Source organism: Epinephelus lanceolatus, chromosome 13 (genome assembly GCF_041903045.1).
Source record: "Epinephelus lanceolatus isolate andai-2023 chromosome 13, ASM4190304v1, whole genome shotgun sequence".
Lineage (NCBI taxonomy): Eukaryota > Metazoa > Chordata > Actinopteri > Perciformes > Serranidae > Epinephelus > Epinephelus lanceolatus.
The window spans coordinates 25,958,708-25,981,035 of record NC_135746.1 but is presented as its reverse complement, the minus strand read 5'-3'; the positions used below and the strand labels follow the sequence as shown (position 1 = coordinate 25,981,035).

Here is a 22,328-nt window from a genome sequence, read left to right as displayed (position 1 = left end):
AATTTTCCATCAAATGACTAATCAATTAATCAACTAGCAATTTCAGCTTTAATTGCGCAGTTTAATCCAGGACAAGACATCACACGTTGTAAACTCTTCATGTGTTAATATGCAAAATCTTAATTTGTAAAGTAACTAAAGCTGTCAGGTAAATTTGATGGACTATAACATACAATATTTTCATCTGAACTGTGGTGCAGCAGAAGTATAAAGTGGCGTGAAAACATAATCCTCCAGTAAAGTACAAATACCCCAGATTTATATGTACTTAGTTACATTTATCTGATGCAATTCTTGAGTTTCCTTTTCTCGAGATAAATGCCATAAACATGAATTATATGAGTCACCAGGCTTTCTTTCAGTAAAACAAGTGAGAACAAAATGTGGGAATAAAGTGGATTTCTAAAGCTATGTTTGAAAGCTGTCTCCACTGCCTCGCCTTCAACCAAAGATCTTTGCACAAAGTAAAAGTCCGTTGTGTTTACATCTCTGCTGGATTAAGACCAGAGTCGGCAGGCTTGTTCCAGTAAACTCTGACTCTTCAGCAGAGTGGGAGCTGAGTCACAGACCAGATGGAGGCTGTGAGAGGACAGAGCTGTAATGAGTGGAAACCTGGCTGAAACATAAACGTCCCTAACAAACACCGAGCCAAGTCCCACACTAAGAGGAACATTAATATCTTTTTCATATTGGAGATGTAGTTGTTAGTGTTTGAAGTGTATTATCTGTTATAACCTATCACACTATACCTCAACTGTGTTTTGCTGTGTCATGCTAAATCATAGTTCCAGTTTGGCACTTTAATATACTTATGAGAGTTTTTTCCTAATATTAGATGATATTAGGGTTTTTTTCTGTTAAAGTGTTTTGCACACACTCTGCCATTTTACAGGGTGAAACTCTTTGCTTTCATATCACACACACTGTGCAGGAACCAACACTTTATTTTCAGCTTTGGTGGCTAGTTGAGATTCTTGCACTCCTGCTTAGTTGACATATGGTTTCCAATGAGTCAGTACATTTATTGCTGTGTCTTTTAGTTCTTTAGTTCACCAAGTAGATCCTCAAATAGAGCGTTTGACCTCTGACCTTCTGCAAATGGCTGCAGGGCATCTGGACAACCCATTTATTGACTATTTATTAACATTTACAGCTACAGACAGGATGGATTACTGAAAAAACTCTTCACCAATGATTAATTGACATTTATATTTGATTAAAAATGCCAAACACACTGCTGAAGCCTATAAGAGAAAAAGGAACTGATGACCCCTTATTCATGACTTGATTAACATGTATAACTGTAGAATTGATAGCTGATAACATTAATGACTCATTGACCCAAAAGCTGCTCTTATCAATGGCTTACATATGATCTCTAAAGCATGAATGAATAATTTACTCTCCATGGCAGACGCCATTAGTTACAATTATAAATCCTTCATACAGAAAGTGGTATCATCCAGGATTACACACACTGTAACTCAAAAGACTCACTGCAGAAAAATGTTAGCATTTTGTTGGGGTTTTGTACAGAAATACCTTCAATGAATTTATGATTTAAATGTGCATTTTACATTACAAGGTCTGTTACAGTCATCTTTTTATTATATTAATGATTGTTGAATAAATGCAGCCTCACAAGCTGTAAATCAATAACATGTACTGGATCAATTCCGTGTCAGTCTTGTTGGTTGTTTCTTAGTAGATAGTCAGCCTGAAAAACAAAACAGAAACAGCTGCTGTAAAAATTCACTCATATTTATCATTTAAAGATATACTATGCAGGATTATCTTAAAACACACATATAAGTATGTCTGCTGTGTCAATACCAAAAACTCGACGGGGTCGTCTGGTTTGATCTTGCAGCACTCCAACATGGCCTCAGTGAGCGAGGGCATCACATACTTCATCAGGTAGTTTCTCAGAGGAAGACAGTGAGCTTCCAGCAGCTCGTGCTCCTGTCGCTTCACCTCCGACAAATTCTTCTGCTAATAAATAAATAATAAAATAATTAAACTGTTAGTATTTACAGTTACTTCACATTAACCCAATGTGGCATGGTTATTTATGACTACCATCTGTGAATGTCTAACACAGCACTTACCCACTCCTCGTACTGAGCAGCCATCTCAGCCAGTGCAGCTTCCTTCCTGCGTTTCCTCTCCACAGCCTCTGCAGCCACTCTCTGCTTCCTCTCTTCTTCTCTCTTTCTGTCCTCCTCCTCCTGCTCCTCTGGACTCAGACCATAGTTCCTGGGAGCCCCCACAGTCTCTGTGATCTTCTTCATGACATGTGTGTACTCTGAGTCACCTGTAGTGACCTCTGGAGAGGAACAAGTCATACAGAAGAAACAGAACCATTGTAAAGTGGACTGGAAACTTATACAAGGCTGTCTACAGAACATTATGTTCCTGGGCATTACGGGAAGGTTGCACTCCATCTTTGGTCTCCCAGTTGTGGCGGAGGGAGTACAGCTGTCCAGATAAGGGTGCCTGGCTGGCTCTGTTGCCATGTTGCTTAGCATAAAGACTGGAAACAACTAGCCTCGCTTTGCCTTAAGATAACAAAATCTATCTACTAGCCCCTCTAAAGCTCACTGATTAACATGTTACAGCTTGTTTCTTTAATACATTTAAAACTGAAATGTCAAAAGGACACGTCCCTGTTTTACTGGGATGAGCAGTTGCCAGGCAACCAGCACAGATTACAGTTACAGGTCCTGGCCAAAAAATAGTCTGCCCCGTAACCCCCTCTAAAATGTAGGATTTTTGTTTTTTTCTGTTACAGAATAAACATCAAGCTACTGAATGATGTGTTTATTAGTGAGCTTTAGAGCTTTTTACTGCATGAATGTAAGACAGGTATCTATCTCCTGATCTAACCTATCCTCAAGACAGCAAATAAGTGTGTTTCCAAATATGTTAAATGTTTTCTTTAAACAGAACTGTTTTAAACTAAGAAGTAGCATGCTCTTTGGAATATGAAGCACTGGGGTTTACAGGAAGTGTAATCTTCATTTCATTAAACTCTCGAGCTAGAAGAAGACAACAAATAGCCTACGACATGGTGGAATCTATCAGTCACATCACATAAAATGCAGCTCAGACAAATTGGCACAAAACTCACTTCTTATAGTTTCATTTTTCTACATGTGAGATCATTTTAAATATTCTGTTTATGGTCTAGTATGAGCTGTGTGTCTTTGAGGACAGTACCAATGTGCTCTGGGTGAATCTCAAGCTCATCAAAGAAGTCCAGCAGCGTTTCCTCAGCAGCACCGAGCTCTCTGTATCTCATCAGGCGAGGGACGAACTCCTCCTGGGTGTAGCGCATCTTCTCTGCCACACCCTGTGGAAGCTCCTGTACTCGCTTTGTCAGAAAATCATCTGTGGCATCGAGGGCAAAAACATGCTCTGCAAAACACAAAACAAGTACAATAAGAATGTTTCAGGTGGATGTGGGTTATTTTACATTTGATTGCCAGTATCATTTCCACTGCCTGCTCTGCTGTAAGAACTGAATGGCCTGTATTCTCCCTTTGTGGTAAATTAAAGTACATCAACAACCTGGAGTGATATCCTTTTTGTACACAGGTGTTTTTAGCATCGAATCCTGGTTCTCTGTGTCCTCATCTGAATAAGAAAAACATAACATCCACATCAGTGTAACAGATATTAATAAACAATAATTAGTGAATGAATGAATGGAATAATCCTTACCAGAGAAAATCAGCTTTGCCTGCTCGTAGGTTTTAGGGAAGCCATCGAGAACAAATCCCTGGTTCCTACATGGCTTTGAATTCAGCTTTTCTTGCAAAATGTCAAGAACTAGATGGTCAGCCAGTCGACCTGATGGACAAGAACAGTCATTTCAACCTAAAATGAGTCACTAACAGCCTCTCTGTGCAACAACAACCCATCAGTAATCCAACTGCAGAGAAACCAACCACTACTACTAACTCCGTTTTATTCTACTTTCGAGAGAAGTGACATCAGCTCATGATGGATTTCTTTATATGGTCATCTGCTCCAGGCGCACAACTGCAAGTGTTTACATTCCGTACACTGCTACATGTAGCTACATGCTAACATCATGAAAATGTGTAATCTTAGCTGCTGATGTTGTCAATTTCTCCCTGATTTCAGATCATATTCCTGCTAGGACTAGAAGAAATTGTGTGGTGCCCAGTAGTTAGAGTGGGTGTCATGTACAAAGGAAAAGTCTTTACAGCAGCGGCCGCAGGTTCAATTCCAACCTGCAGACCTTTGCTGCATGTCAACTTCTCCCTCTCCCGCCTGTCCTGTCAAGTAAAGGCAAAAAGCAAAAAAAAAAAAAAAAAAAGAGAACAAGGCCAGTCTGGTTTAGAAGCTTTAATTGGTGATTTGTCACAGTAAAAAGTGCTGCTTTTCTCTGTTACTGTCATTTCCCAGCTGCAGTGATGGTGTGGAGGCACTAAGATGCAGAAGCATTTAGAGCAGACTATTTTTTTTTCAGAGGGGGGCTTAAAAAAACAGGCACTAAAACGTAGTGTCTTAGACAGGGTGAATACAAGTGTTCCAGCAAAGACAGTATGAGGAAGATTAAGACTTTTTTTTTTTTACATTAAAGCACGTAAACATGTCTTAGTTGAAACCCAAAATACCAGTATGAACCTGAAATTGAGCATAATCAGACTGTATTAAGGGCCACAGTTAAAACACCATTTGCTTCAGACCTGTTTCTGGACACGTTATGATGTAATAACATGTCTCTTTCTCACTTTTAATATCTAATTACATAGTGTCCAACAGTTTTAGTGTTCAAGTTTGTAGTCAAACATCCAAACCACACCATTGAATATCAGCATGTGATTCTTTTTTTAGGGCTGTGGTTCTGTAACTAACCTGCATTAGCTTCCATGCTTTTGTTAAAGCTTTCCAGTTGTTTCTTTGCAGCAGCCATGACGTCTTCACTGACACTTTCAGGGTCAGCTTCATTCACTATCTCCTTCTGTAGCAGAAAGATGAACATGAACAATCTCAAGATGCAGAGAAGACCTTCCACAAGAGGGCGGTACGGTACGTTTCCTTTAGGTACACGACAGCAGTGAGAAAAAGATGATATAGTTCTACAATCCTTTTAACCCACTCACCAGGTGTGCCATCTTTTCCTCAATGATCTCTTTGATCTTGATGTGGTTTATTTGGTAATGACTGCAGAGCCTCTCTGCAACGGTGCTTTTACCCACAGCTGGAGGTCCAACCAGGCAGATTCTAATTGGCTGAGGACATCGGTGGAAAATAAAGGAAATCATGGCATCAAAATAGCTTTTACGATCCAAATACCCCATTAAGGTGTCTGTATCGTTGTGGATGACTTTACTGTCATATTGAGTCCAGACATACTGTCGACCAGAGTAACAGGAATGATATGTAAATATGTTTAAATCTTTCCTGCTCTGTATATAACACTCACAAATAGCTGCCTGGTGTCTTTGTATTCCTCCACAATGCTCGCCATGTTTTCAACCATCCCAGCTTCAGACGTCCAGTGGAGACTGAAGGAGTCTTTTATGATAAAAGCATCCAGGAGGAGGTTGATATTTAGGTAATCCAACTCCTCTGGCTGAAAATGAGAGAGAAAACATCAAGAGTTATCAGCACAGTATGTTGTAGATTAAATATTTACTGGAAGAATATGCACCCCTGTGATCCTGTATCTTGAGCTGCAAAAGCTAGAAACAAGTCAGATATGAATTCCTGTGTGTGTTGTTTTATTTCCCCAGGTGTAAAATGTATATTTGGGACCGTGACCAGGTCTCACTAAAAACTAAATAGAAAAACTGTTAGTCTTGAGCCTGAGCTGTCATTCTAGATACAAAAAAATCTATCCCTGATTCAATTGTGTTGATAATACTGTACTTTTTTCATTGTCTCTGGGTTGAATTCTCACTCATGGAGAAAGTCATTATTACTCAATATTAACTGGATTTATGTTAATAAATCAGAAATGGGAAAAGACTGATTATAATTTATTTAAATTTTGAAGAAAAATACAGACTGTACCTTAAAAGCCTTCATGGCGATGGCTTCCTGCTCTGGTACTTTGTTAATCTGTCCTGGCCCAAGTGTATTGCTTATCATCTGTAGGGTTAAGAGTTAGAGAATAAACATAATTTTGAATCATTTTTAGCACCTTCATTTCTTTCTTTTTTTTATCATTTTATCTTCGTGATCCACAGCAGAGAGTTTTCAATAAAGTAATCAGGAACACATGGAGGATGAGAGAACGTATTGCTGCATTCGTGTTTATAACGAGGTTACCTTCACAATATCCTCCAAAGTGTTCTTGGAGTCATCGACAGCAAGAATGTACTTTGACTTTGGCTTCAGTTCAATGATGTTTTGGATCACTCTGTAAAAGGAAAAACAGGTCAGCCCTGAAGTAATAATCTAAAAATAACAAGTAATGGTATATATGTAGGAGTCCAGTAAATAAAATCACCCTCCAAGGTCATATACATGAATCATAGGGATGTGATTTTTGCCCTGTCCAAAGAGAGGAACCTTTGGAAACTGCATCAACCAGGACACCTGTGCAGAAATACAAAGATATTTCACAGGAGATGATATTTAAATTTAGGCTATTGGTATATACACAAACATACAATATACTGAGTTATTATCACATTAATATCTACCTTGAAAAAGTAGTGAAAGAGGTTTTCTCCCTGCCCGTACTGAAGACCAGAGGACACAACATAACCAGAGAGCTTGGACTTTTTCTGTAAAATTGTCAAATCAAACAGAACACAAAAGGTTTAAATGCATTTTCTATCTTTTAAAGTTAATTTCATTTATTTCGTACTGTTGTTGGGACTGAACAGAAAATTAGATGGTGTAAAATGCTCCTTTTTTGAGTATGTTGAACTATTCATCCCAGTAATGTACTTACACCTCTACCCAGTTTCAGCACAAGTTTCTCCAGATTGTTGTGGCTTCTGAATTTAGGATGCGGCCTTCTTCGCCTGAACTCTTCCTCTGTTAGCAGAACATCTGTTTCTTCCTGAAGAGAGACATTATAACCACATTGGCTGTGTTTTATCCACCAGACAAGTTTGCCTACATTTTCCTACAGGCTCACCGGATTCTGCGGCTTGGTCATGGCCCATGTCATCACGCTGGAGACTAAGATGAACATTTTCCGAGACTTGAAGTTCTCCATCTCGGCATGAAGGGCTGTTTGGAGAGAACGAAGGAAAAAAGTACAAGGAGGCAGCAATACGTTTACATGTTAGGTTACTGAGGACAATAACAAGAGACAAAAGTACACCACCATTAAAGTATAGCTTAATTACTCTCCTACCTGTGATCGCCCATGTTGCATCTTCAACCTGCTGTTGTGAAGGACTCTCTGAGATGTTGTACACTACTACATCACACTCCCGCAGGCGCTCAAGAAGCTCATCTCGAGTTGGGGACTACCAAAAGAGATAGGGTATGTTCTCAATTACACATGGTCTGTAATTTGTATTTTCCAGAGATATACATCCTGAACATAAAGTTGTTAAAGTCCCTGTATGCAGTGGTGGTAGGTAAAAGTAGCAATTCCACAATATAAAATACTCAGTTACAGTAAGAGTACTTAAGTATTATTGGCTAAGTGTACTTAAAGGTCCAGTGTGTAGGATTTAGGGGCATCTATTGGTAGAAATGTTGTTTAATATTCATAACTATGTTTTCATTAGTGTAAAATCACTTGAAATAAGAATCCTTATGCTTTCGTTACTACTACTTTTCGTTATGCTATACTGAGACATGTATAGGTGCAGACACACTCCATATGTAGCATACATGACACGCCCCTACAAACTGTGCCCACCACTACAAGACAAACCCACTAACGCGTCACTTGTGATGAACAAATATGAGGCCAAATATAGCAGTAATCCATTTCGTAATTCATCATACATAAAGATGTGACTCATATTCATATACTCATATACAAGTAACGAGATGTAACCTTTACCATTACCCTGACCCTGACCTTAACTGCCCCTCTTTTAAGCTAATACTTCACAGCTAGCTAAACACTAGCTTTGCATTTTTTTTTCAGAGCTTCCGCTTTCAGGCCAAGGGGGTTAAGGAGGATGATAGTGGACTGATGTGTGGGTGGGTGGGTCATGTTGCTGCCCCAGGTCCAGCTATACTGTACCTAGTCGTTTTTATCCACATACACAGCAGATCCTATTCCATAGAGACCAGTATGTTGTTCTACAGTAGCCCAGGTTAGACAAACCAAACACTTGCTCTAGATGATGCCAAATGTGTCTTCATGTCTTTGCGTCAGCCATCGTAGTTATCCTACATGCTTGGTACATATAAGAAGTTGATTGCAATCTACGTCACCTCTAGATACTACAAAATTTGACACACTGGTCCTTCAACATAGTGTTGGAGCCACAAAAACATTCTTTTTATTTATTCTGATTCATGTTTAACTAATAGTGAGTACCTGTAAAGAGATGTAGTTTTGTTGTATGTACACACTGTGGCGCACTAGAGCAGGAAAACGCAGGAAATATGGTGCAGGTGATGAGCAGCAGGTGTGTGATGGGGTAAGCAAACAGTTTTTTGACAGTGTTAAATGTGGCACCTACCTGTCATGGACTCCTGACTACCTGAGATGAAGTATGGATATACAATGTTTTACCTGTGTGAAGGTGAGCGTGTGTGAAAATAAATGGGTCACTGCACTCTAAGAAACCTGATAAATGGGACATTGGTTTATTGTTGTTGCCCAGAACACAATCTAATATAACCTCTGGATTGCTGTTACTGATGCATTAATCTGTAGCAGTGTTTTATTGGGGTACTGCATCAACATGAGAGGCCCATTTTAACTTTGGGGTATTTTAATTTACAGTAGTGGATCATATTGTAAAATATATTAATTGTAGAGTAACTAGTAACTGCAGAGGAGCTAGTTGTTACAGCATTTGCTCTTGAAATGAAGTGGAGTAGTAATGTACAGTGGCATAAAATGGTGATAGTAAGTAAGTAAGTAAGTAAAGTGCAAGTATCTCAAAATTGTTCTTCACAGTGCTTGAGCAGATGCACACAGTTACCTTCCACCACCTGTGGGTATTGACAGTAAAGCCTGGAATTAATATGCACCACATTTCTGTCGACAGTAAAAAAAAGACAGTTATACCTCTTATGTAAAGCCTGGCTCACCGTGTACTGCTCAAACAGAGAGCTTTCCTCTTCTTCTTTGGTGGAGGGAGACACAGTTCCCACTATCTGGAAAGCAGGTTCACCTCTTGAAGACGTCTGCTCTTCTTCGGCTTCTTCGGAACCATTTCCAGCTACGCATGATGTCGATAAAAACTGTGAAGATGGTCAGAAAATATACTTTAAAACTAGCCATTTTACATTTAAAAATATATGTAATATTGGCTACTTAATTATGCTAACGTTAGCTACCTTGGCGATGTGTTTGGAGGAATACCTGTCGACGTCGTTGATGAAAATACGCTTGGGACGAGTTGATTGTTTTTTGTCTTCCATTTTATAAAGAAGAGGATTTGCGGTTACAAGTAAGCTTTTATAGTAGTGACTACCTTTATTACTACAAGAACTGTGTTAAAGCCCTTACTAGATAGTAACTTTAGTCTAGATTTGTGAGGATAACGGTTACGTTTGGGTCCGTTGCTATGGACTCATTCCGGTTGCTATGGCTCAGCCAATGCAGTGCCTCGCTGAGAATACAGAGGTTGACGCGTTACTTCCGGTTACTCACGTAAGCTGTCCACTGATCAGTTACACTTCCTGTCTCTTTATTAATGTCAAAATGATACTCAAAATGGCGTTTCAAAGCCTTCAAACACTGCCAGGATAAAATGTAGGGGGTAAAAAAAATCAAGCCCTTTATTCATTTATTAGTTTGTTGGTTTATTTCTCATTCATCCACACTAATGACTTGCAGAGTTAAAGTTCATCAAAGTCAGTATTAATTATTGTAGCCTATGTACTTTTACTTTAGTTAAAGTAGCAGTAGCTTACCACTGTGTAAAATATTCTTACAAGTAGAAATTCTGCATTCAAAATCTTACTTACAGTATTACAGGACAAGAGTATTGGCATCAGTAATATATATTTTATTATTGGATTATAAGCATCGATAGATTGATGTGCAGATCACTTCAACATTTTAGGTGGTAAAGGGAGAGCTAATTTTAAGTATTTTATATACTACGGGGTAGTTTAACTTATGATAATATATTGTAATGCATTTGTTGATTATACTTTGTTTCATCAGTGCAGGGGAGTAACTATTAACATATAGGCCTATGTAATGTAGTTACATAATAAAATTACAAAATAAATGACATTGTAATCAGTTACATTTACCAAAAACAATATGTAATCCAGTTACAGTCAGGCAACTAATCAATACATTGGTGATTACAAAGGGGTTACGTCCAAATATATTCTTTTCAATTAAAAGCATTTTGTTGCTCTATATCTTTCCACCATACAGGAATGCCTTCTTAGTTCAGTACAGTTTAGTTTAGTTTAGTTAGTTTATTTAAGAAGGGACAGTGCAAATTAATAAAAACACATGGTATAAAAATGGCAGAATAAGCCAAAAGGTTATTTTTCATCTGTAGTCCATTGGCCAAGATGTTACTCAAGGCTACCGAAAATACAACAAAGCACATAAAAAAATGAAATAAAAAAAAGCAAAATGACACACACCAAAAATATATTTCTGGACAAATATTAGACAAATATGATAGCATCATCCTCATGTCTTACAAAGAGCTGTTTCTGCATACGGGAGGCTTTGTTCATTTGGCAGTGTGTGCTCAAATTTTGAGCATTGTTTTTGACTGGTTCTCTTGTCTGAATTTGCACAGCTTCTCGTCTGCCAATCAAATCAGTGTGCATTGCTGTAGCAGCCAGAGTGCCAGGCTTGCACTGGTGAGCCATGTGATAAGACAAGAACACCTTTCAGTGCTGGAAACAACATTTTCCTCTGACATCAAATAAGAGCTCCGCCATTACTATACAGTGTGAAGCTACCAGCAGTGAGCATCAGATACTTAATATCCTGCATTCTGGGGAATTTTTATGCACCAATCAGTGCCTTTGCTGCATCAGTTTATAGTATGAATGTTTTTATTTTTTTCAAAAGTTTTTATTGGGGGGGTCGTTAATGTAACCCCAATCAGTCACACAAGAAAAGTAATAAATGTATTGATTTACATTACTTTGATGAAGTAATCATAATAGTTACATTAATAAGTACATTTTTAACAGTGTAACTAGTAATCTGTAACCTACATTTTAAAAGTAACCTTGCCAACACTGTGAATCTAATCAATATTCTAAATCTGCAAAGTAACCAGTAACTAGAGCTATCAAATAAAATGTATCACAGCAGAAGTTTAAAGTTGGATGATATGAAAAATACTCAAATAAAATACCGAAAATTTGGTACAGTACTTGAGTAGCTGTAGTTATAGTTACATTCCACACTGGTATCACTATCATATTCCTCTAATGGTCCTATTTATTACCCCCCATGCAGCTCCCTGTCTTACTCCTGCCATCTCACACACACATGCAGGACACAGGACAATGGAGCGCTGACATGGAAACTTCCAAAGCACCTTATATATTTATAGAGCTGACATTATCTGAGAAACTGCTGGCAGTGCTTGAGCAGGTCTCAGTAAAGCACACCCTGTCATATAATCAAGGCACAGTGACACTGAAGGGAACTGCTGCGCGAATGATCAGTTCTTTATTGCCATGTATAGTAAAACTCTAAATTTAAATTAACCAGTTGATTTTTTAATCAGCTCATAGAATTCCTGAATATATAACACCAGTACATTTCTTGGTCACAATTCCAAATTAAAGGGGTCCTTATCAAGAATGTTGACAATGACATGGGTCACTCTGAGTGATGAACTTAATTATCGCCCATATCTGCAGCTCCCCTTGGCTTTATAATGAAGTTGGTGGAGACCAAAAACAGAGCTACAAGAGAGTGAACTTTGGCCTGAAACACGACTCAAAATGAATGATAAGACGTAACTTTAGATGTGTAAATAAGCTACTGTTTGCTAACAAGTTTGCCATATCCACTTAAAAAAGATGATCTGCCAATGTTAAGTTCAAAACTTGTTTCCACTGCCCCCAGGATATTGCAGGTTCAAAAGAAATTCATGTATTGGCTGATATTAGATTTAATCCTTCCAAAAATCAACATTACTGGTCTCAAAAAGAGGGTTTCTGTTATTTTGTGGGAAGAATGCGGTGAAGACAACATTTGATGTAGTAGAATAGCCATAAAACAGACTGTTGCTGCTGTCACATGCCTCATATCTCCTTTCTCCGTAATGATTTACAGTCACAAAATAGCTGTTGATGTGTTTGTTCTGATGAACATGTCAACCAGCGTGCAGTTTGTCAAACGCTGCTGAACCAGCAGCTGTTTATAGCAGGCATGTGGCACATTATGATGACGGCTGTTTGTGCCAAGGACAACATTGCATGTTCATTGTCAGCGGCTGTTTCTGAAATTTACTCCTGCAGTGACAAAGGTTTGGTCGTTGTAATCATCTGGTGTTATGGAAGTGTGCAAATCAAGGACACTAGACTACTAGTATCAATAGATTTAACATTATTAAAGTAATATATCTATCTATGATCAAGAAATAGCAGCAAATCAAAACTCTGTGAAAGTACAGTACTGAAAGAACTTTCTGTTAAAAGGTGGATCACTGGATGGGTCTACCAAATACAGGCCCATGGACCCAAAATGTCAGGGGCCTGCTCAATCACCTGGAAAATGTCATTCAAATGAACACGTACTGATCTCAAAGAAACAAAATGACCGCAAAGAGACAAAAATGACTGCCAAGAGATGCAAAGGAACTAAAGAGAGACACAAAATGACTACAAAGAGACATAAAATGACTACATAGAGATACTAGATGACTACAAAGAGACACAAAATTACCTCAAGAGAGACACTAAACCACAAAAAAGATGCATACCAATGACAAAGAGACACAAAAGAAATTTAAAAAAAAAGTGTCAGAACCACCACAAAGTCTGTGTGTCTTGCTCCTAAGTACCAAAGATGGTGGGTGCTTTTGCATATCTGTGCCCAGGGGTCCATCGTCTCATAATCTGCCCATGTTTCTAACATTTTTGTCCAAAATTGGATTCAAAGGTCGTTCAGCAACAGACATTACTCGACTGTATGTTCCATCTTTGCAGAAATATGGCAGCTTCATTGTCCTGCGCTCTTTCTTTTGCCATTCCTGCAAAGTAATACTGTGTTTTCAATGGTAAACAAACCACTGTCAGAGCAGGACTTGTCTGTTAAAAAGCAGTTGTTGCTAACAGCTGCTCAAGTGTGTGCATATGTGTGTGTGTTGCAGGGAGTGGGTTGGGGGGGTTTAAAGTACAGAGGGGGCAGCTGTCAGGGCAGACTAACCGTGGGCTTCCTACATGCCCTTATAAGGACGAATGTCCCTCAAAACCATGACCCATTTAAGACCAATCTGCTTTATCCTGATAAAGACCTGGTGATAAAGATAGGACTCTGCCAAAAAGTGATTCCTTGACTTGAAGGGAACTGTTGACAAAACACAGCACCGGTTTCATCCAAAAACTAACGTGATGTCTCTGAGTCCTATGTTCTGCTCAACAATGTGCAGCATTTGTTCCCTGTACTGAACAAGACAGTCTCTCCCAGAAACACTTAGTGAAACACAAATTTTTAGTTTGGTGTAAAAGTTAATCATTTAATGACACTTTGTTGTTGTTTCTTTGTCGTCTTTTATGTCTCATTGATCAGGGTACAAAAAAGAATACATAATGTGACTGAGTGTTCATACAGTAGTTGATTTGATATTTGTGGTCTGTAGAAACTTTACTGTAGTCTGAGGTGGGAAATAACTAATAAGTAAACCTACTTAAGTACAGTTTAGAGGTACTTTTTTGAGTACCATTTCATGTACTTTATACTTTCATTTCAGTAGGCTATATTTTAAAGAGAGACAGCTAAAGTTACAGGTTACTTTTCAGATTACGATTTTAAAACAAAACACATCATCAGTTTGTAAAATATGATGCACTGAAATAGATTGAATACCCAAAGGTATATGAAGCAGCTCCAATTAGCTTCACTTTAACCAACAACAACAATAAAGTAATGCTTACATGTGACATGCATTAATAATGACCCTCTAAGAAAGTAATATAACAGCAGCCAAGTACTTTTCTTTTAATACTTTAGATTGATCTTTGCTGATAATACCCCATAATTGTACTTAAGTGCATATTTCAGTGTGTTTTTGTGTGGTGTTGTTGCTACTTTTACTAAAAGGGACAGTTCATCCCAAAATCAAAAACACATATTTTTCCTCTTACCTGTAGTGCTATTTATTCATCTGGGTTGTTTGGGTGTGAGTTGCTGAGTGTTGGAGATATCACCTGTAGAGATGTCTGCCTTCTCTCTGATATAATGGAACTAGATGGCACTCAGCTTGTGGTGCTCAACGCACCAAAAATTACATTTGTCTACATATGTCTCTTTCCAGAAATCATGACCCAGTTACTCAAGATAATCCACAGACCTTGTTGTGAACAGTTTTATGTAGGAACTATACTGCCCTATACTATACTACATGCAGAAGGAAGCGTGCATCTACTGCTAGCTCACCTAGCATCACTGAGATAACTAACATTAGAACTCAGCCAAGGAGGACGCCATTAATGTTTACATCTCATGCTGTCGTCCATGAGTAGATGCACACTTCCCTCTGTGATATGGTTAGGGGGTGTAATAGTTCAGTAGAAAGAAACTACCCAGCCAAAATTCATATGTGAGGCCCATGTGGGTGGTAAACAGGCTGAAAAATGGGTCATATATGGGATTGTTCATGGGTTCCATATTGGCACAATGCCAGTTTCCCACGTGAGTGGGATTACCCAAGTGGGCCCCAGCTAAGGTGCCCATTTTGGGCCCATACCTACTTGGTGTGTACCAAGTAGGTAGGGCAACAAGGTAGCCTGAGCATAACCATGTGGGGCCCATTTGGGTAAAGCCAGCGTGTGGGCAATTGGCATAGAACTCATGGACAATCCCACATAGGGCCATTCTGTCAGTCCATTCACTACCCATATGGGACCCATATACAATTCTTGGCTGGGCAGTTCTTACATGAAACTGCTCACAACAAGGTCCGTGGATTATTTTGAGTAACCCTGTCATTATTTCTGGACACAGACATTGCTGTTGAGTTTTTCAGATGTATTCTTTAGGCACTTTGAGCACCACAAGACAAGTGCCATCTAGTTCCATTATATTCGGTGAAAGCAGACATCTTTACAGCAGATATCTCCAACACTCTGCAACCCACACCAAACAATCTTAACTGATTGCACTACCGGTAAGTGCACATATTTTTGATTTTGGGGTGAACTGTCCCTTTAAGTAAATGATATTGTGGTGCTATATTGTTGACTTACGTTTCATATTTTGTATGTTGTCTGTTTTTCTCTTTTCTCTTGAAAATCTAGATTTCTGAATGACTGAGATCATCGAAGAGCTGACATGTTTCGTCAATGAACTCTCCTTATAAGTCATAAAACACTTTGCAAACTGGTGATTCATCACCTCAAAATTTATGAATAGTTATCAATTGGCAAAGATACACAATGTGAAAGTAACTCAGGTGTCTGTTATGTAAAAGCTTGGAGAAGAAATAGATAAGTAGGTTAGTAGCATTTCCCTCTGAGGTACACTACAGCACATGGCTACAAATGGAATATTTCACAGTGTTGATGGTGTGGGGGGTATTTACATTCTTACAGCTCCCACAGTGGCCTGATAGGGCTCCAGCAGGAGGACGTAGTCACTGTGGGGGCAGTGCGAGGTGACGAATAAGGAGCCTGAGCTCTGGCCACAGTCTGTGGCGACATGCAGCCGCTGGCACCTGTTACACTCCATTTCCCTAAAAGGAGACACTGGAGCCAATCAGAGCTCAGAGCCGCTGCTCGTCTCTCCCTGCACAGGCCGTCCCAGGGATCTGTCGTCTGCTGGAGGTCTGGGACCTGGCCTTAGCTCCCACCCACCCCCCTCTCTCCTACAATATTGCCTCTCAGCTGTCTGGCATGTTTTGGCCCCCCTCTGTCCTCACACATGCCACCACACTGGCAAATGGTCACAGGCTGGTTCCCCTTAGACGGCTCCTTAATCAGATTGCTCAGACAAGATCTCAGGTTACCATCACACCCTCCAATCACCCATATCCCCAGTGCCCTGTTCAAGCTTAGTCATATTAGCACATCCTTAGAGACCTGAAGGGCAGCTCCACAGAGTGAGTGGGAGAAAGATACCGCCATGTATGAGGCATGATACTGAATTTATCAAGCTGATGACAGGTTTTCTGAGTGTCAAAATCTCTCTGTCACATCCAATTTAAAGGGCGTAAGTGGGTTTAAAGGGCATGAATTCATTCTATAAGTGTCCAAACAAATAATTTGACACTTAAAATATAATTAAGATACAGCTCACTGATGTACAAACCATAGATATTTGTCTTATGTGGATTTGAGCTCCTTAATCCCACTGGAATTCATATCAGGGCAGACGTCTTCCTACTACTCCTCACTTCTGTCCCATTGCCTGTAGTATCCAAGGCAACATCTCTCCAGTTAGACAGCGTCCCTGACACAGGATCCACTTTACTGAGCCATTTTGCTAAGCAGCACTTAATTTGGGCTTGTGTGAACTCCTGAGCCCGCCCACCGGCCCCACAGCCTCAGGACGCTGGGACATATTTAAGGACCCCCTTGCACCCTCGGCCCTTTGTCCCAGTGGAAACTCCAGTCTTGTGGTAACAACTTGGTGAGTCCCTTCGCAGTCTTCTTGCATTTCAGCTGTTGGTTTATTTTGGACCGTATAGGTATCAGGGAGGATGAGCAGACACTGCTGCTGCTGCTCTAGGATGCTTTATTGCCATAACATGGATTTATTTTTTACAGCTTGAAGATGTTTCTGTTATCAGAGCTGGTGATGTGGTGTTGGAGGAGAGCTGAGTATAGGAGAGGGGGAAGATGTTGAGATAAAGAGAGGGGGAAAAGGGATAATTGGTAGCGTTCAGAGTTCAGAGAGTGTTGCAAAAATATGGAGAGGTCATCCAGAATCATTAAAAGTGACCTGCAGACTAGGACAGACTGAGGTTTAGGATGCAGGGATGCTTGCTGTGGAGTGGCAGGCATGAACTTAGATACAACCTGGGAAAACGTACGAGGCTCCATCAGTGTTAATATACTTTTAGGTAAAATAGACAATATTAAGTTTGACTGTTGGAATACCAGAAAGAATTTAGCATCTTCACGGCAGGGACGAAAACCCTCTGAAGTAGCATTTCTAACATCGTGGGAAGTTAAAATTGCCTCACTGAAACTCGCAATAATCAAAGTTTAGGCTGCTTTTCTTGGTCAGGACTCTCTTCAGAAAAGACTTACACTATCATTAGGTCTTACCTGTCATATGAAGAGTAAAAAGCAGTTTAAAATTTAATGAAAGTAGGAATTCGAATGCAGGATGATACAGTTTGGAAACCCTAGGATTCAGATATCCTTTTAAATAACAATTATTGGCACGGATGATTTGTAAAAGTTTATAAGGCATTGAATAATATTGAAAACATTACATGGAATTCAACCATTTAAACTGAACCTACAGATGTTGATTTAAATGGAGAAGCCTCTGTGAAGAGAGGGGATGCAGGATGCACTTGGGATGCAGGCAGTGTCCAGAGATCCTGGAAGGATCACAGCACATGGTCTGGCTCCAAACAGAAGAGTCCACTATACGAGTGGCGACAGCTGAGGAGAGACCCAGGCCTCCTCCTGCCACTTGTCAAAAGACACACCGCCTCAGCTGTTAACTGGCCCCAGCTTAACGATGAGATACGGAGGACAGAGGCCGAAAATAGACCTGCTAGAGTGTGTGAGGGCTGGGTCATGTCCTGTTTTGGCTTTTCAGGCAGCTGTGAGGCTCAGGGAGGAGATTAGAGCACTCAGAGGTGTCTTCATACTGGACATAGTGCTACATTGCATAGTTTTGTTTTGTTTTATCATGTGAAATGAGACTTTAAACTGAAGTATTACACATTTAAACATGATGGGGGTATTATATCCTGCAAATAATCACCTTGATTTCACTGAAACTTTGTTAACACCTTTAAGAGAGTGAATAATGTTCAGTTTTTTCACGTAAACAGCTTCTGATTCAGACAAAATAAAACATTTCCATCCTCTGTCTCATACAGAAGGCCAGCCAGGAAAAGACCAAACATGTGTGACGACGACGAGACCACCGCCCTTGTGTGCGACAACGGCTCTGGCCTGGTCAAGGCTGGGTTCGCCGGTGATGACGCTCCCCGTGCTGTCTTCCCATCCATTGTTGGACGCCCCCGTCACCAGGTAGGAATACTGAAGCAGCCACAAAAGATTCCTAAAAGGATGAAATTTTTTAGCTGTCTGCGATGTTCCTGAGATATTGATACGTATTTGCTTTGCGTTGTCAGGGTGTGATGGTGGGTATGGGTCAGAAGGACAGCTACGTGGGAGATGAGGCCCAGAGCAAGAGGGGTATCCTGACTCTGAAGTACCCCATCGAGCACGGCATCATCACCAACTGGGACGACATGGAGAAGGTGATGATAAACAGATCTCAGCATATTTTTCTTGTTGACTTGTTGACTGGAGCCTTGTTCTTAGTAATTTCCGTCCCTGACATATACCTCCCTGTTCCTGTTCAACAGATCTGGCACCACACTTTCTACAACGAGCTCCGTGTGGCCCCAGAGGAGCACCCCACCCTGCTGACTGAGGCCCCCCTTAACCCCAAGGCCAACAGGGAAAAGATGACCCAGATCATGTTTGAGACCTTCAACGTCCCTGCCATGTACGTGGCTATTCAGGCTGTGCTGTCCCTGTACGCCTCTGGTCGTACCACTGGTGAGTCTCCTCAAGGACGTTACCTCTCTAATTGTTTAACTGCAGGCTGATAAAAACACACACTTTATGTATTGCCCTCTGACAAACTGTTGTTTTCATGGACAGGTATTGTGCTGGACTCTGGTGATGGTGTGACCCACAACGTGCCCATCTATGAGGGTTACGCTCTGCCCCACGCCATCATGCGTCTGGATCTGGCCGGTCGCGACCTGACTGACTACCTGATGAAGATCCTGACTGAGCGTGGCTACTCCTTTGTCACAACTGGTAAGCAGTACCCCAACAACTAAAGGCTCAGACACACCAAACAAACATCAAAGAACTAGTGGCAATGAAGGCCGACTGTTGTGTCACCTCATGTCGCTTGAGTCTCGGCTAAAAAGAGGCACTTGAACACACCACAAAGACACCAGCTAATGGCCAACAGGCGTGTACGTTCTGTGCCAGCGTGAGAGGAAATAACTCTCCACACCAGCAGGCAGAACACACGAGCAGAACAAGTTTGTTTCAATCTCACTCCCTCTTGACTTTAGTCGCTTGTTTACTTTCCTCACTTCAATTTCTCTTCTTGTGTGCTGGGCTGAACTGCCAATCAGAGTGATTTCACTCACAACCGGCCTCCACTGTCTCCGACACTGATTAAACATACTGAATCGGCCGAAAAAACAACAAGGGTGCACTACTGCCAAGAAGAAAGTATGATCAATCATCAACTTGGTGTAGGGCCCTAACTGGAAACAAAATTTGGATGAGTTAGAGGTTTTCTGGAGGTCTATGTGTGCTATTTCATTTACCGCCATAAACTAACTGGTCATACCAGCAGGAGCAGCCACGCTGGCTCCAGAAATGAACACAGAAAGCTCTTTGAAGATAATATCAAAGTTATGATGTGTGATTAATCGTCTAACATTCCCTCTCTACAGCTGAGCGTGAAATCGTGCGTGACATCAAGGAGAAGCTGTGCTACGTTGCTCTGGACTTTGAGAATGAGATGGCCACCGCCGCCTCCTCCTCCTCCCTGGAGAAGAGCTATGAGCTGCCCGACGGTCAGGTCATCACCATCGGCAACGAGCGTTTCCGCTGCCCAGAGACCCTGTTCCAGCCCTCCTTCATCGGTGAGTCATGACAGCTGACCACTAACACCCTGCAGCTGTGAATACAACACACTCTGCAAGTCATGTTTATATCTGATCATGTTTCATGTGTTAGCTTACGTCCCCTAGTGGCCACAGTCTTAATTTTCCAAATTAAGACTCAGGAAGGCAATTTCAGATTAATGTTAACAATTTTTAACAATACAAAAAACTGAATTTTCACAGAAAAGAAGGTATGAAATGACAAAAGCAATAGTTTGGCCAAAAATATATAAAAAAAAAAATGAAAAAATAAAATAAAATAAAAAATACAAAAAGATAAATTAATTTAAATAAAACATCAGTAAATTAATAGATTGATTAGTTAATATCAAATGTCATTAAATTTATATTTTTCTACATTTTTTTCTTAACATTTGTGATATTTTATTGTCATATTTAAAAAAAATTGTGTTACTCTATTTTGACATTTTGGATTTTATTTACTTTTTTTAAATCCTTGTTTTACTATAAAGAACTTTGTATCTTTATTTTTGAAAGTTGCCATATAAATAAAGTTCTAACTTTTATAATTAGTTCTGTAATTATTCCCATATTTGTATTCATGTGCTGTCAGCCATATAAAGACTCATCTTTCTCCTCTCACCTGCCCAGGTATGGAGTCTGCTGGTATCCATGAGACCGCCTACAACAGCATCATGAAGTGCGACATTGACATCCGTAAGGACCTGTATGCCAACAACGTGCTGTCTGGTGGAACCACCATGTACCCTGGTATTGCTGACCGTATGCAGAAAGAGATCACAGCCCTGGCCCCCAGCACCATGAAGATCAAGGTGAGCCATCATCAACCAGCACTAACTGGTTAAACTCCAGCACGTTGTTGTAAAATGTAACTGGTACCAACCTGTGCATCTGCTCCTCCCCTGCAGATCATCGCTCCCCCTGAGAGGAAATACTCCGTCTGGATCGGCGGCTCCATCCTGGCCTCCCTGTCCACCTTCCAGCAGATGTGGATCAGCAAGCAGGAGTACGATGAGGCAGGACCCTCCATCGTGCACAGGAAGTGCTTCTAAATCTCCAACCACCACCAGAAAAACTCCAAAACCCCACACTGACTGCACCAGCTCTCCATCCATACCTGTATTTCTACTGTGCCTTTTGCTGTATATACATGTTCTGTTGTAATAAAAAATAGTTGCTTTTATCAGTAACAGTCTGGAGTGTTGGAGTCTCAATGTACAAGCAATGATATGCCTGCTGATCTGGCATATATTCCTTGATTCTATACTTTTCTTCTACCTTACGCAGAAATTGATTTGTCAGCAGAACACAAATGACTCTTAAATGCGTTTATTAAGGTGTGATTTCACCTTTAATGAGCCACTTTAAAAACATCTTTCAATTTTCTACTTATGAAAGAAACTGTAGTAATTTCCCCTTGCAAAAGATGATTTCCTTTATTTAACAGGCTGCCTAAATTAAAATATCATGAAGTCAGATGCTGAAATTAAATCACTACTACCACTACAAGTACAGAATTTTTTTGTGACACCTCTTATGCATTAAGTGTTGCGAGGTTTGACCCTTTAAGACAGCTTTCTCTTTTATGTGAAACTTGTTATCATTAGTTGGAAAAATGCACTGGACACCTTCATGTCAATTAAATCATACAATAACTAGCATGACTTAGATACTTCAAGACATAGTTTTTCACCTCAAGAGATTAAAATACATATTTTTATATTTCCACCTAAGAAATGTAAAAAAGAAAAACAGTCATTTCCTCTTTGAATCAAAATAAATAACTATCTAAAATGCTGCCTAAATGAAAATGTCATACCTTCAGCTGCTGGAATTAAACCATATTTAAATAGCAAAAAAAGTATATGAGTTGTCTGGCAACAGTTCTCAATGTGGTGGTGGCTAAGGCGGCTAAAATCAGCTACTATAACAAACCACAGACAAAACTTGGATTACAACAGACAAACAGAGGGAACATGAAGCTCTGTTCAGGATGCCATTATTCCACTGGTGGTTTGCTGCTATATCAGTGCACTGAAAGTTGCTTCCAAAACCTTTGAAGCAAGTTAAACTGGTTGACGTAGTAACAGTAGCAGCATAAATATTATAACCTTAAGTACTTAAAGGTGCCATGTATCGCCTGACCACATGCTGCAAAGAAACAGG

The 22,328-nt window shown here is 40.1% G+C and overlaps 2 protein-coding genes across 3 annotated transcripts; one reads left to right on the top strand and one right to left on the bottom strand.

The window, feature by feature from the left end:
* Positions 1-926: 926 nt before the first annotated feature.
* LOC117270613 (adenylate kinase 7-like) lies at positions 927-9,698 on the bottom strand. Of its 2 annotated transcripts, none has more exons than XM_033648319.2 (18): positions 9,469-9,698; positions 9,220-9,372; positions 7,349-7,463; positions 7,127-7,221; positions 6,938-7,048; positions 6,684-6,767; positions 6,488-6,576; positions 6,307-6,397; positions 6,049-6,126; positions 5,459-5,608; positions 5,136-5,264; positions 4,888-4,993; positions 3,724-3,852; positions 3,571-3,636; positions 3,220-3,417; positions 2,109-2,326; positions 1,834-1,992; positions 927-1,717 (listed from the first exon to the last, which is right to left on the bottom strand). In XM_033648319.2, the coding sequence occupies exons 1-18, from the start codon at positions 9,550-9,552 to the stop codon at positions 1,682-1,684; spliced, it is 2,091 nt and encodes a 696-aa protein (XP_033504210.1). In that variant the 5' UTR covers positions 9,553-9,698; the 3' UTR covers positions 927-1,681. The 2 variants fall into 2 exon arrangements, with proteins under 2 accessions (XP_033504210.1, XP_078030038.1); XM_078173912.1 differs by having other exon boundaries at positions 1,834-1,989.
* A 7,086-nt stretch (positions 9,699-16,784) lies between these two features.
* On the top strand, positions 16,785-21,352 carry actc1a (actin alpha cardiac muscle 1a). The gene is made up of 8 exons (XM_033648320.2): positions 16,785-16,921; positions 18,354-18,507; positions 18,612-18,740; positions 18,849-19,044; positions 19,150-19,311; positions 19,968-20,159; positions 20,793-20,974; positions 21,071-21,352. Exons 2-8 carry the CDS (start codon positions 18,379-18,381, stop codon positions 21,212-21,214), a joined length of 1,134 nt encoding a protein of 377 aa, XP_033504211.1. The 5' UTR covers positions 16,785-16,921; positions 18,354-18,378; the 3' UTR covers positions 21,215-21,352.
* The last annotated feature ends 976 nt before the right edge of the window (positions 21,353-22,328 follow it).

Excerpts from the sequence above, each read along its gene's own strand:
- actc1a (XM_033648320.2), top strand. The coding sequence starts at position 18,379 with ATGTGTGACGACGACGAGACCACCGCCCTTGTGTGCGACAACGGCTCT. Across the intron at positions 18,508-18,611 it reads TTGGACGCCCCCGTCACCAG|GGTGTGATGGTGGGTATGGG; the intron begins GTAGGAATACTG and ends TTGCGTTGTCAG. Across the intron at positions 20,975-21,070 it reads CCAGCACCATGAAGATCAAG|ATCATCGCTCCCCCTGAGAG; the intron begins GTGAGCCATCAT and ends CCTCCCCTGCAG.
- LOC117270613 (XM_033648319.2), bottom strand. The coding sequence starts at position 9,552 with ATGGAAGACAAAAAACAATCAACTCGTCCCAAGCGTATTTTCATCAAC. Across the intron at positions 4,994-5,135 it reads AGGAAAAGATGGCACACCTG|AAGGAGATAGTGAATGAAGC; the intron begins GTGAGTGGGTTA and ends TTTCTGCTACAG. Across the intron at positions 3,853-4,887 it reads AAGCATGGAAGCTAATGCAG|GTCGACTGGCTGACCATCTA; the intron begins GTTAGTTACAGA and ends CTTGTCCATCAG.